We start from the raw sequence: 15,374 nt of genomic DNA on the forward strand, positions 1-15,374 counted from the left end.
ATTATAGTAGGGAAGGCAATTTTACTTGCTAAATTCCCCACTAGATAGCGTCGCGACAAATTATGTCTACATTTTATTGGTGAATACTTAGAATTGTCAAATATTATTATTTTTCGTCGTCGGCAGTTATTATATCTTCTCGGAAGATTTTTTCAATTTGTATGGGTGTTTCTGGCTAATAATTATTGCTTATAATAATTTGTAATCCTTTGTGATATGCATAAAAACCTTGTCTTATAAACATTAATAAAGTTTATCAGTTAAAAAATAATAAAAATATTTTTAATACACACACACCCAGGCACAGACACACAGGCAAGCACGCGCCCACACACACAGACACGCAAATACATACGCATACATACCCATACAAGTCAAACTTAGCAAAGTTAATTTATGTTGTGCCTGTCAAAAAAAAATTGTCAATCACGTAAATAATGGAAACGAACAAGCAACCTCCAAGTACTATTTTTTCTATGGGAATATACTAGGCTTACTATAAACGTAAGCCTATGAATAAAATAAGAAAGTTTGTACTTACAATGTTCTTCATTTGTATTTGCTTCCACTAAATTGTCATTTTCGGTTTCAGCAATTAGAACTCCAACGGGCACGGTTGATATTTTTTTGTCAATTTCCCAATATACCCTTGCATAATTGTTTTCTAACTTTTTTACAGTGCCCCAACAATAACTAATGTCGTAATTATCACCAAAATGTTTGCGACTCCATGTGTTTAGGCCATCATTTTCGTCGAAATACGTGGCTTTGACGCGAACGCGGACCCCACGTCTTATACTCGCCGCCATTTTGGCCAGACTGATCGCAGAAATACGATTCAAAAACTCGCTGAATCAGAAAGAGACGCACTATGCAATGCAGTTAACGGCATCCTGCTAGCAGGCCTACAAAGCCGCATATAAACAAAAAACTTACGTCCTACCGGTAGTACGTAAAGTCCTGCTGGCAGGACGCTGGACGTTCTATCATTAAAATTCAATATATTTTGAATCCAGTGCATTAATCGACAATTGATAAGTTTTCTCGAGTGACCAGTGCCAATTGCCAACAATAACTTTAAAGTGTAAAAACTGTGAAAGTGTTCAATAAGAATTAAACTGAACTGTTTCTTAATCTCCGTACGTGCTCTGAAAAAACTATACTAGAAACTTGGAATTAAATTACTCTACAAAAGCCTACGAAAGTTTTTTTAAATTTTATTTTCATGTAATGACAATTTATTTCTACTTTCGAAGTGTATCATAGCAAGTATAACTGAATTATTTGCAATTAAATTGAGTTTCCCAGAATGAATCAATTCTGTTGGAATGAATTGAATAATGTTCGTAAATGAGCATAATATTATTAATGTGTGCCTATTATTATTTTTACAACGAAGAAATAATATTATTTATTTGGTGCGTGGCTTATTTTATAATAAATACGTTTATTTGAATATCTACACATCCGGAAATACGTCCACGTTTTTCGATAAGAAATGTGACAGACGGGTAGCTGTTAAGTTTATTTAACATTGCGTGTTTTTTATCATAAAATATTTGTGATTGTGAAATATTCGAGATTGTGGCTTTTTATCATTTTTTAAAATACATATTTCGTATTATTTGTGCGTTGAATTGTTATCCCGAATGTGTTATAAAGTGATACAGTGAAGTTTGTGGAAAATGTGCGAACAAGGATATGCCTTTCGGATAATTACAGCGAAATTGGACAATATTTTATTTACCATTAACCAATTCTATAAAAAGTATTTTGTCTGAATGTCATATTTTTTTAAATAACTCAAAATAGTCCCATTTTAAAGAATTTGGTATTCCAAACCCGTTTTCGAAGCAGAGTTATAATTTAAAAAAATAGTAAATTACTTTATATATAATTGGACGTATTATGTCTGACTTGACTACAAAACAAATTAATTTCGCAAATCCGATTAATTGCTCAGATTAAATCCTCCGTAATCATCGTCTTTCTGAAAATCTTCCATAACCAACATTTTTCAGAGAACTGATCTAAAAATACGATAATATTAAATAATATTTTTTTTCATTTGACATTTTATATTTGAATGATAATTTTCCAAATCACGAATAACAGTTATTTTAATTGTAAAATAAATCTGCTACATACTAATTATGAACGTAGAATTTCTATAGCATTTTGATCTAGTCGCTTTTTGCTGTTCATAAATCAAACTAACGACCTTTCGTGTCGAAAAAAGGACAACGATAGGTCACCCGTCTCAAATCTTTATTTTTACCCCTTGTTGATTTTTACATTGACTCCTTGACTCAAATGACAGAGTCTGTCTGTATCAAGTATAAATAATACAGTTATGCATATTTCATATTTACGAACTTGCATACCAAAAATGATAAGGAAAATGTACATACGAGTAATTTGAGATTACCAAACTAAACCTAGGGTGAGATGAAAGACTTGTAAATAATTTTCGATTCAATGTCCAAATTCTAAACCAAAAACGGTTTGTCGCAAATTATGTTATTATCCCATGACGATTATATTTGCTTTCTAAAACTGTCATTCAAATGGGATTTTATTTACTTGAATAGACAATAATAGTTGTAATTTATTCATGCCTTCATCTTTAGTAAGCGACTATCTTTTGTTACCTCTTTGACTAAACAACAACTACAAAACTGTAAACACGCCCCCTTACTAATAAACGTGATTTTAATTTTATATAACTGTTAAAAAAACATTTACAATACATTAATAGTTGTTTATTATTTGTGTAAAATTTAAAACACGTTTATTAGTAAGGCCCCTATTGTTTTTTGATAGTATATAAATATTGTAAAATAACATTCCATTGAATGTCAGTTTCACGTTCAGAGTGCCACATTTCTTCTTTAATTCAGCCTATAATTTTATACAAATGTCAAATATCAGGTTTCATTTGGAATTCCTGCTTATCTCCAAGTGGTTCTACCATCACCTACTATCTCTCCACCAGCTTTACCTCTGCTGTAGTTCCAACCTTCCACGAAAGACGATCAGACATAATATAAATATATACAACTCTCATGCCAAGATCTCTGCTATGCCCATCCATTAAATTTATATACATACTTAGTTAGGCCCAGTTGTTTGACGGAAATTCAAATGTACCATTGTCATCAAATGGCCACTCACCGCCATTTTTTAAACATTTGTAATGTCCGCGGTTTCAATTCAAGGTGGGTTTCAGCTTGTCAGCTTAATAGCCTATTACAATTTAATAGTTGTCCTCTTCTGCTGATCACAATTTTTTCAAAATCTGAAATGGACTTGGAATCGGCATTTAACGGGAACCTCTTAATTGTCCAAAAAAAATGGCGCTGAATGGCCATTTCAAGATTTGTCACGTGAATTTCTGCGAAACAATTGAGCCTTACTATCTAATATTATCCCTTGCATATATGACAATATTATACATTACAGTGCATTGGTTCGGTGTAAGGCTAAGGATCCACTTTATGTATATTATTATTTTTTTATTTAACATTGTGGTAACAAATAACATATATCTACATTGAGATAGAAGCAAAATAAGAGTACAGCCATCAATTCACTTACAAAATGTTCTCTTCATGCGATGAGTATTTGAAAATATAAATAAATCTATTACATTATATAGACAGTAAAGATGTTGTAGAAAAATGTAATTTACTTCACGGATTCATATGTCTCTAAGAACTGAATAATATTATCTAAAGTCTAGTCCGTAAATGCTAAATAATATGTTATCGGACATGGCAAACATGCTTTGAGCAGTCAACTGTTTATAATAGACTTCAAATAAACGAATGACTAATTACCGCAATATATACCTAATTTGACACATTTTTACTATCAAGTGCTAGGTATCGAGAAATCTTAATTTAAATAACTGACTACTGATTTCAAATGCGGCTAAATTCGTTTAAAAACTTTAATTTTAAATCAAATAAATTATTTACGTTCGTCAAATTTGAGAAACTAAACCGATTCATAACATTTCTATATTAAAAAGTATCAAATCGCTTTAGGTTAATTTTTTTTCTACGAAAATAATACCTGCTCAAATCACTAAAGACAAATAAATAGAACTGTATAATAAATAAAATGAGTAACAATGTGTTGCGGGTTTTTAAAATAATATGTTGTACTGATAGTATTTGGGTGGAGATACTTCGATTTAAGTGCAAGACAATTTTTTTAAAAATAAATAATATCTCATTTTTCTTCCCCCAAAAAACAACGATAACCAAAGTCAACAGCAGAATTTGTGTCAACCGAAAAAAATGATTTTTCGAATTTGTATGTTTATATTTGTTAATGTATTTTTGGAATTACGGCGTTATAGAATCTTTATCGGAATGTCGACTGACCTCGGTGATAAGTGCAATAATGCGTACATAAACTAATTTAGTTTGCGTTGAGATGCACACCTGTTTCAAAGAAAGAACTTCTAATTTACCTAATAATAAGATGACTAAATATTTTTAAAAAACTGTCGTGTGGCCATTTTGCCTATTTGTATGAAATAATAGTGTTTTGATCCCGTTTGATAGATTGTTGAATCTATTAATATTTCAACGATGGCAACATTATGAACACTCGTAGTTACCAATTGTACTGCATTCTGACTATTTTACTTTCATATCATTTACGTTTCGAAATCATATCTCATTTTGTTTATTTTTTCTTACTCGGCATTTGATCTTCTGGATCTGAATATGCATGTTTATAAAATTAAAGTAAGAATTGAAAGGATTACAGTATTTTGTTAAATTTTCCACCTTTCGGGTATAAACGTGCAGTTTGTTCTCACGATGTTTAGGCAGATGTCGAGCGTGAAAGATCATTGATGGTTGAAGGCTTTGTCGCTAAAGTAGGTTCTTTAAAGCTAGACTGAATAGTTGTAGGGTGCCCGCTGCCTCCTGTCTCCCGTCTCTGCGTCCTGCGTCCTGCGTGGGTTGAACCTTTTCTCCTTCCCCGGGTAGAGTCGGCCGCCAGAGGCGCGTTATCTTTTTCCTATAGGTTACTTAAGAAATTTGATTTTATGTGTTCGGAATGATTTAGGTGTATATGAATTGGTTCTAAATGATTTTTAAGAAACTGCTGACAGCTTGAAGCTTCACAGAATTCTCCTCGTTTGTTTAATTTGACAGCTTGAAGCTTCACAGAATTCTCCTAGTTTGTTTAATTTAACATTTCTCGCTTTGTAGGTATCTATTGTTTTGCATTTATTGGCGACTGTAACTAATCTAGTTGTTTATTTGTTTGCTTGCAGAAGTCGGCGATAATGAAGGATCAGGAAGGAACAGGGGTGCTGCCGGGACTCCGTTAGCGGCGTGAGGAGTATGGAGCAGCAGGGCTCGGCGGCGCCACCTCGGCCCGCCAAGCCCGCGCAGGGGGCACCGGGCGGGCCGCCCGCGCGCGTGCATCGCGCCCCGGGCCGCCCGCCGCCCTCCCCTCTGCCCGCGCCGTCGCCCGCCCCCGCCACCCCCGTGTCTCTAGAGCGCCCGCGGCCCCCGACGGAGCGCAGGCTTAATACCTACGTGGAGGCACCCCCGCGTGCCACCCGCCCCCCGGAGCCCGAGAAACGAGGCATCGTTACCTCGCAGCCGGCGCCCGCACCCGCCAAAAGAACGGAGGGCCCGCCGTGCTCGAGACCCCCGGAGTCAATAATCTGCACGCGCTGTGGCCGATGTCGTTGCGCGCAGTGCGCCCGGCCGCGCGCGCTGCCCTCGCGCTGGGTTGGCTCCTTTCTGTGCAGTGCCGAGACCACCATAGACTACATGTCGTGCATGTGTTGTGGGAAGGCGCTGTTCTACCACTGCTGCAACGAGGGCGACGGAGATGGAGACTCGGGCGGCGAGGCGTGCGCGGACGAACCGTGCTCGTGTTCAGGCACCCGCCGCTGCTCGCGCTGGAGTTGTCTGACGGCCTTGTCGGTGGTCCTACCGTGCCTGCTGTGCTACCTGCCGCTGCGGGGCGCGGCCGCCCTGTGCGCGGGGGCCTACGCGCGCACGAGGCCCGCGGGCTGCCGCTGCCGGCCGCGGGCCCCCGACAAGCTGCCGCTGGCGCCAGGCCCGCACTACTGACCTCGACTGAAGCTGACCTCTCTGACGAGTGTAGTGCGATCCCCTTGTGACTCCGAAGGACGGTTTGCGCCGCCTCCGCTGGAAGGCAGTTAGCATTAGCAGTGAGTGCTCCAGGACTCGATGAAGTGAGCGCCTTAACGATAGATACGCTATAAGTTTATATCAAATTAACGTTTGATAAAAAAAGTCACTAATGTTAAACGACGAGCCGCGGTCCGTTGGGCCGTTTTATTTATTAATGAATACTAATGTTATTAAGTAATTATCATATTTTGTATAAAGATATCAAACATTTATTTATTTTCGCACCTAAGTACCGCGCAGTGTACAAAATTAGCAAAATCAGTAATACGTGTCCTCGGCTAGCGGGGAGCGGGGCGGGGGTGGCCGCCTCCAGTATTATCTAGTCCCCTCCCCCGGCCCGCTCCGCCCTGGAGCCAGCGCCCGGCGCCACGCGCCCAGCGCCTCGCGCCCAGCGCCACGCGCCCAGCGCCCCACGACCGCCTGTATAATACATATATGTCTGTAAATACCGAACTGTAATATTGTCTAATAATAATAACAAGAGACCAACTTGGAAATTATTTAAGCCTGTGTTTTTTTTTACTTCACCGCTTTACTCTGCTGACCGGCGCCAGCGCTTTGCCACCCCTGAGCGTGGCCGCCGTCCCTTTGTATCGGGGAACATTCCAGAAGTCGCAGTTGGCCCGCTGGGAACTGGGAACCTCCCTCCCTCCCCTCACAATACACCGACAACAATACTTACAACAGACAGACATCTGTTGGAGTCGAGGAGCGTAAACACACAAATGCATAAATTACTGGAAATATCATTCAATCATAATATAAACACGTGTCCTGCCTTTCCATTGTTATTGTGCTAGAACACACTCTCATATATGAATATTCCTGTGATTACTAAATTCCTGTATTACGACTACTAAAATAATCTCAATATATTTTCTTAAAATTAACCAATCTAGGCTGATGGATACCTAGAGATAAGCAAATATATCTGTATTTTGATATTGCTGGTCGGTACGTACTATAGTAGATCTTAAGACCGGTATATCAGTCAGTCCGTATCCTCGTCATGTGCGACTTGGTAAGCCGCAGAATAGTACCTTATTTGGACACCGAGGCGCTAGAAGTAACAAATGTCAAATATGACGATTATGTACTCCGATCTTCCGATGACATAAAGCATATATGTACCACCACTCACGTAGCATAGAAAATCAAGTACTTTCCTCTATTAAAATCATAGACAATACGTATAATATTGCTGGTATCTCGGCTTCCGACCTAAGTACTGATTATGTTCCAAGCCACGCTAAGTTCAACATCCCGACCAAGCCGAGCTTTAAATCAACCGATATACCGGGCCTTAGGGATCTTAGATCTTATCCCATGCGGGCGAAAACAAGGGTCCCATTCGAGAAAATGAATTTTGTATTAAACAGCTACATCATTGAAAATAATACATATATTTTAATATATTTTTTTACACATTACTCACCTAACAAAAAAAATATTGTCCGAAACTAAAGCCTACTTTTGTAATACGACTCCATAAACTGAAGTTAATTACAGTGTTGGGCCATTCAGTGATGTTTCATTTGTAAAAAATGTACTTATTTTATTACATAACACTTTTATACATTTTCGCACAAATAATTAAAAAATATCAAAAAACGTTCCGCGTCTTCGGTACGAAAAGTGAAGGATGTATTACCCATTCTACTGGTTTAAATATAGTTTCATTTTGTTCAAATATTCTTCCACGCAAAAGACAACAATTTGAAGATGAGGAAGACTTGGTTCACATTTTTAAATACATATACATATAGTTGGGACCCTTACAAAGAGATTGATATAAAATTATCGGACAGCAATGCCTTTTCCGTCATTCAAGTAGGACCGGCATAAAAGGTAGAACTACCCTTCCCATTCGAAATGTGTTAGTGCAAAAGAAATGGTTCGTTTAATTATTTCTAATGTTGACACCTTTAGTTCCTTCATTTATTAAGACCAGTCCGAAGATACCCGTTATAAGGTGAAACCGGTCCGATCAAAAATAAAAAAAAGTAATACCTAAAAGTGTTTTAATCCAAAACAAAAGACATATTTTTGGTTCTTTCATTCGATTGCATGTACAGATTGTATGATTATGTACCCTCAAAATGAAGTTACTTTGTAAATCGTTTTAACCTTAATTACTACATCTACTTTTCGAAGAAATATCTTTAACATGGTTGAATCAAGGAAATCTAAATTCGGCTTTGGAACTTCATAAAAAAAACTTGACCAAATTTAAAAATTATATTTTATTATAGAATAACTTAATGAGTATAACCTCAAATTGTAATATTTAATTATCGAAGACAATATTAGCGACTCGAGAAGCGACTTGAAAATTTGATACAGAAAAAGATACGGTCACATCCAGGGCTTGAACACAGGACCCTTGCCTTGTCGGGGCCCCGCTCTACCAACTGAACTAATGGGACCCTATCTCTTTCGGTCATATTTAACTTTATCATACTTCGAATAAGAACTGCTAACATTGTCTTTATTTTTATTGGCAGCTAGTGCCCCGGCAAGGTCCTTGGTTCGAGTCCTAGATGTGACCTATCTTTTTCTGTTTCAACTTTTCGTTTAGGAATCGCTAATATTGTCTTCAATAATTAAATATAAAAATTTATAATTGACACAAATTAGCATATACAATGTGACCCTAGAACGGGGTACCCCAGTAAGGTAAATTTTTTTTCAACAAGTGTTTATTAAATGAAAATAAAAACAATCATAATAATATACATAACAAGTACAAAGTAGTCCCAGACAGATATCGTCAGTGTCGATCAATCTTTCTTCTCACGCGTCTTGTATGAAAACGAAAAAGACGTAAGATATGAAAATGCTGTACTTTGCGTATGTACGCAGTTTTCTGGAGTACGCCTCTCAAGTCTGGAATACCACGTATAAGTCACACATAGAAAGGATTGAGAAAGTGCAATATCGTTTTCTACGATACGTTGATTTTCGGGCCTATCGTCCTCATCTGAGTCACGAGGAGTCAGCAGCGTTTTTCAGGATTTCGTCACTGGAAAGTCGTAGAAACTCCGCAGACGTACTATTTTTACAAAAAATTGCCACCTCTGTGATAGATTGCCCGGAATTACTAGAAATAATTCAATTAAGAGTACCCATCAGACAAACCAGACAAAATCACACATTAAACATCCCTCAATGTAACACTAACTCAAAACAAAATGCTTTTATTCACCGTGCTTCATACAATTTTACTACTTCATACAGTGAATTAGACTTATTTAACTCAGCACCCCACAATTTCAAACCTAAAATCAATAAATAATTATATTATCATTATTATTTTTTTATTAATACACATCCATCCCATACCCCTCCCTTCCGCCATCCCATCCCAATAGGCTAATGTAACTTTATTAATACACCTACGTACATGCTACACATTACACAGACTAGATCCATCCCATACCCCTCCCTTCCGCCATCCCATCCCAATAGGCTAATGTTACTTTATTAATACACCTACGTACATGCTACACATTACACAGACTAGATCCATCCCATACCCCTCCTTTCCGCCATCCCATCCCTATAGGCTAATGTAACTTTATTAATACACCTACGTACATGTTACACATTACACAGACTAGATCCATCCCATACCCCTCCCTTCCGCCATCCCATCCCAATAGGCTAATGTTACTTTATTAATACACCTACGTACATGCTACACATTACACAGACTAGATCCATCCCATACCCCTCCCTTCCGCCATCCCATCCCTATAGGCTAATGTAACTTTTTTTCTTACATAAATATTATATATATTCACTAAATAATTAAAATACCTAAGTGAAAACCTATTATTGGTTAAATAATTAACACTTACTACACCATACCTTGTAATAATTATAACTGTTGGTTTTCCAAATAAAAAAGGGATATTAGGACGATGACGTCACGAACAACCTCTCTGTGGGACTAATTTTACCATTTCATAATTTTGTCCTATAGTCAAATTCTAAGCAGGTACATAAATCATACTTACCTTATAAATTGCGTACGTTGCCTAAATCAGATTTTAGTTTTACAGTTATGTTGAATGTTTCAACGATAACATAATTTGCAACCAGTAATAAGGGCAAGCCCCTAGATGTGGTTTTATGCGAGTGCATTTAGCTTTTAGCGATGTGCAATATGCGATATGCCCATCTTGTGCCAGTGACGAGACAAGATGAAATGATGAAGCGAGGGAAATGCGGGAGCTGGCAGCCAGATGTGCCGCTAGGAACACGTTGCGCCTGTAGGAAGAAGAGAGGAACTGTCTCACTCAACCGTCTTGTCACTCTGGACCATTAAATAAATAACACACAGCACCATACTGTTGCGGACTTTGCGCTGTTGTTAGTTTAGTACCCATATTATTTATGCAGAAAGTTTGAATTTGTATACTGCTGTCATATTACCGTATCGCTATAACCTCTCTTTCTGTAAAATGAAATAATAACGAATGGTTTACGACAAATATCAAAGTGACAACAGATCTATCAAGTTTTAAGTCCCGTTTTTTTACTACATACAAGCAGAGATGTGCTTTATTTGAAATAAATCCATTTCAAATGGAAATGCAAAATGGGTATTTTCCATTTTGCATTTTAAATGCTTTTCTAAAAACCATTTTGCATTTTGCACTTTAAATGCTTTTCTCAATGCATTTTCCATTTTAAATACTTTTTTGCAACATTCTTCCTACTATCTCCACTCATCTTTTTTTCATAAGCCCCAAATATCAGTCGGTCCTCAACCTCACTATGAGAGATAATTTACATTTGTCAAGTTGCTCCCTGGTAGAAGCCGTGGCAATTGAATGATACCATTACAAAAAATACTGATTCAAATACTGAACATGGGGCCATGACGCTGTAAGATTAAATGTTAGATAGCAGCTTCTATGTTTTTACGTTGGCAACATTCCCGTCAAATTTTTTGTGGTTTCATAATCTGTAGTTGTGGTGTTTTTGGATTTACCATCATGTAATATTATGTTTGTTCTACATTGATGTCCATTATTAAATGACAAAATTGTTTAAAAATTCTATAATTATTTTGATTGTTTGACCTGAGAAACCATTTTGCATTTTCAATGCATTTTGAAAACAGGTATTTGCATTTTGCATTTGAAATGCTTTTCTAAAAACCATTTTGCATTTTCAAATGGAAAAGTTTTGACCCATTTCCATTTTGCATTTCAAATGGTTTTGGGTACCTACCCATTTTGCACATCTCTGCATACAAACCTCTATTCTGACACAAGCTCTTCACTTTAACCACATTCATACTTACATCCCTTCTGTTGTTTTGACTAGTAGATATTTGGTTAAATTTACCCGACCCTCCATCCTGGGACATTTCAGCTTCGTTAAATGTAAGTCATTGGCTTCATTATTTATTATATATACTGGACAATTTGTGTAGCTTTTGTGAGATATCACCTCAGGGGCGCTTTACAGTTGACGCAGGTATTACAAAAAATATATTCTCTGTCTACAAGCTGAACTTGTCGAAACGATCACGTTTTTGCAATAAGATATTCATTATGCATAGTACATAGGTTCTACTCGTATAAGCTAATAATGTCAGGAGTCACTGGTTAAAAAGTAAGCTAAGTACGGCCCTTACCACCCTGTACAAGAAATGTTCATGCTTTTCCATATAAATATCCAGGCACTGTAACCGTCCATGTAGTCTTCCTCATGTTCCAATTAATAATCTCTACAGCCCTCCCATACTGACACTGTTTCATTTCATGGCCTAGATTTGATTCGATGGCCTCGAAATAAATTGTGCCTTGTCCTAATCATTTAGTTTTTAAACAGAGGAGATGTAAAACAATTGATTAAAAATCTTTAGGAGGAATGTGCTCCTTACACCCAAGTTATACCAGCTTATCATTGTTCAGTATCTTAAATTGTGACAAGACCAACTTAAATGGGCCCACATATTCATTTTACGTTCTGCTTAAATAAACAGTGGTTTCAGTACAGTTTATAGAATAAAATAAAATTCTGTTATTCATATTGCTTTAGCTCTAAGAAAAATACTGTGATAGTAATTATTAAAAATTAGATTTTTTTGTCAATATCACAAAAATAATTTTAAAAATTCTTCTTATAATATTTGTTTATTAAATTAATTGTAATCAATTAGCAATCAATCAACTGCACTCCTTCGGTAGGTTTTATTGTATACTGGTGGGCAGATTGTCGGACAGATAAACTTTAGTTAATTTGGCAGACATTTCTGCATTCAGTGCAGTTAATTTGACAATAAGCACTTTGCCCACACATAGCTAAATAGTTTTATCGGTAAATTAATAAAATGCTCATTTTGACGTAGATTTCTAATAACGGCAGTCGTCAGGATTCCAAGTACTATAACCATAACTATTAATATGTTTTTAGGTTAGGTTGTCAGGAAATCAGAGAAACAAATTAATCAATATGGTGACAACATCTTTTGAGAGGTATTTTTGGTTCAATTTTTTGTATTATTATTTCGATAATCAAAATAATGTCTAATTATTTATTTTAATAATAAATTATGTTGTGTGACTAGGAAATAAATTGTACAGCGCCCTTGAGGTGATTTTTCACAAAAACGGCGCTCTACAAATTATTCAATTATTATTTTCTTCCGATTTTGTTGTCCGGGTTAAATCTTCCCCAAAGGAAAAACTTAACCCTTCCACACACTTTTCCACAAATGATCATCTAGTCAATCAAAATTATGTAAGTGCATTATATAAGCAAAACAAATACAAAACAATACAAGAACAACTCGTCAACTCACCAGAGATCAAATGGGAAAATAATTCACCGACTCCAGATATTTTCATATCAGAGGGTTCGGCTCGGTAGAACTTCTAACAGGGCCTATAAATCCTACTGATCCCTCAACATAAATATTTAAAAAATCTTTTGTTATCCTACATGTATTCAAAATGACCGACTTTTGCATCTTTATATATAAATTTTTTGATAGATCTAATACGCCTAAATTTTTAATTAGAGAGCTAGGTGTAATGCCAGTAGCCGAAATAACGAATGGTAATATTTTTATAGTCTGAGAATGCCAAATTCTTGTTATTTCATTTCCTAAATCTGTGTATTTTCTTATTTTTTCGCTAACAGATTTTTGAATATTACAGGAATTTGGTATAGCGACATCAATGATATAAGTTATTTTTTTAATTTTGTCATGTAAAACTATATCGGGTCTATTATGACTAATCGCTCGGTCTGTTAGTATAGTTTTATCATAATATATTTTATAAAATTCCTTTTCTAAAAATGAATTTGGTTCGTATTCATAATATGGTACTATATTACGGCAGTCAATCAAGTTATGTTTAATTACCAAATTTTGGTGAATTATTTTTAAAACTTGATTGTGCCTAAATGTATACTCGGACGGTGCTAATATAGAACATCCCGATATAATATGTTCTATAGTTTCCGGAAAAGCCAAACATTTTCTACACAAATCATCAATTTGATTTGTATCTTTGATTATATGCTTTCTATAATTTTTAGTATTAATGACTCTATCCTGAATGGCAAGCATAAATCCTTCTATTTCTGCGCTCAACTCTCCAATACTCAACCATTTGTTTGACGAAAATTTGTCAACATACGTTTGGTTGAGATAATTGAAGTGTTTTGCGTGTAAAATTTTATTTGACCAGGAATCTAATAATTCCTGGTTGGGATTTATTAATATGTTGGCATAAAAATTATATATTATTCATATGTCCTTCACTCCTGGAAACACTGATCCCTAGATTCCTACCCAACCCTCGTACTTTTTACTTTTTTATTATTATTATTATTATGTATTTACTACGTTAAACCATTAGAGGTAGTTTTCAATTTGATAAGATACATTAAACCATTAGGGGGAGTTTTCAATTTGATAAGATATATTAAACCATTAGAGGGAGTTTTCAATTTGAAAAGATACATTCAACCATCAGAGGGAGTTTTCAATTTGAAAAGATACATTAAACCATCAGAGAGAGTTTTCAATTTGAAAAGATACATTAAACCATCAGAGGGAGTTTTCAATTTGATAAGATACATTAAACCATTAGAGGAGTTTTCAATTTGAAAAAATACATTAAACCATCAGAGGGAGTTTCCAATTCGATAAGATATTTTAAACCATTAGAGAGAGTTTTCAATTTGATAAGATACATTAAACCATTAGAGGGAGTTTTTAATTTCCGATTAGCAGAAAAATTGATTTTTAACGTCAAAAATAAAACATATTATTTATTTTATTTATTTATTCATTTTTGGGAAATCAACAGTTTACATTTTTACAGATTGTACATAAGTAAAATAGCCAAAATAAAACCAATTACGGATTTCCTCCTTGTGACTTTACGTAAGACAGCATTAGAAGAAATAATTAAATTTATGAGAAATGTGAAGTTATAATTTTATAAAATAAAAGAATTGTATAAAATAATAGAACAAAATAATACAACAAAAATAACAAAAATAAAGGGGAAAAGAAAAAAAACTAAAATTTATATAAAATAAAAGATTATCGATACATTGGTAACCATAAGAATACAAACAATATTGTGCATATAAATCATATCATAACCATTACCATAAGAACATTATGAACTTTTTAAACTTGAATATACGAAATAACTAATTCTATATAAGTGGGCGTTATATTTTTTAAAATAAAACAAACATTTGTATTTAACCACGAACTTCTATTATTTTACAAATCGACCGGTTTTCCCGTAAACCAATCTTCTTCAAGATATAATAATAACTGTAATATAATAAGTTATTATTATGTCACGGGGAAGCTTGATTTAAGCGAAACCAATCGATACATAAAATAATCAAAGTTTGTGGTGTAAAAAGCGTTTGTTTTATTGAAAAAAAAATACGCATAATTTATTATTATCCTAGGACCTAGACCTGGAAGAACAAAGTATGTATTGGTTTTCATCATTATTGATTTCCTATAGTAAAATATCATTTTTATCTAAACATATCTGCAAATACCACGAAGATACTCAAATCACTGCACAAATTTGCACTTTGTTTGTGCAAAGAAAAACGCATGTGAAAATAAAAATAAGAAAATTCGTCATTAAAGAAAGTCCTTAAACGACTCTACGACTT

The 15,374-nt window shown here is 35.3% G+C and overlaps 1 protein-coding gene across 3 annotated transcripts in view; it reads left to right on the top strand.

Moving 5' to 3' along the window:
- Positions 1-6,699, top strand: part of LOC149423657 (protein sprouty-like) — a 121,409-nt gene extending 114,710 nt beyond the window's left edge. For all 3 annotated transcript variants that reach the window (XM_089632066.1, XM_089632065.1, XM_089632064.1), the window contains one exon: positions 5,297-6,699. In XM_089632066.1, the coding sequence (XP_089488192.1) occupies positions 5,367-6,110 (744 nt within the window). In that variant the 5' untranslated portion in view covers positions 5,297-5,366 and the 3' untranslated portion in view covers positions 6,111-6,699. The remainder of the gene's footprint in view (positions 1-5,296) is intronic.
- The last annotated feature ends 8,675 nt before the right edge of the window (positions 6,700-15,374 follow it).

This window comes from Hesperophylax consimilis, chromosome 5 (assembly GCF_061612785.1).
Source record: "Hesperophylax consimilis isolate HC1 chromosome 5, BYU_Hcon_1.0, whole genome shotgun sequence".
Classification (NCBI taxonomy): domain Eukaryota; kingdom Metazoa; phylum Arthropoda; class Insecta; order Trichoptera; family Limnephilidae; genus Hesperophylax; species Hesperophylax consimilis.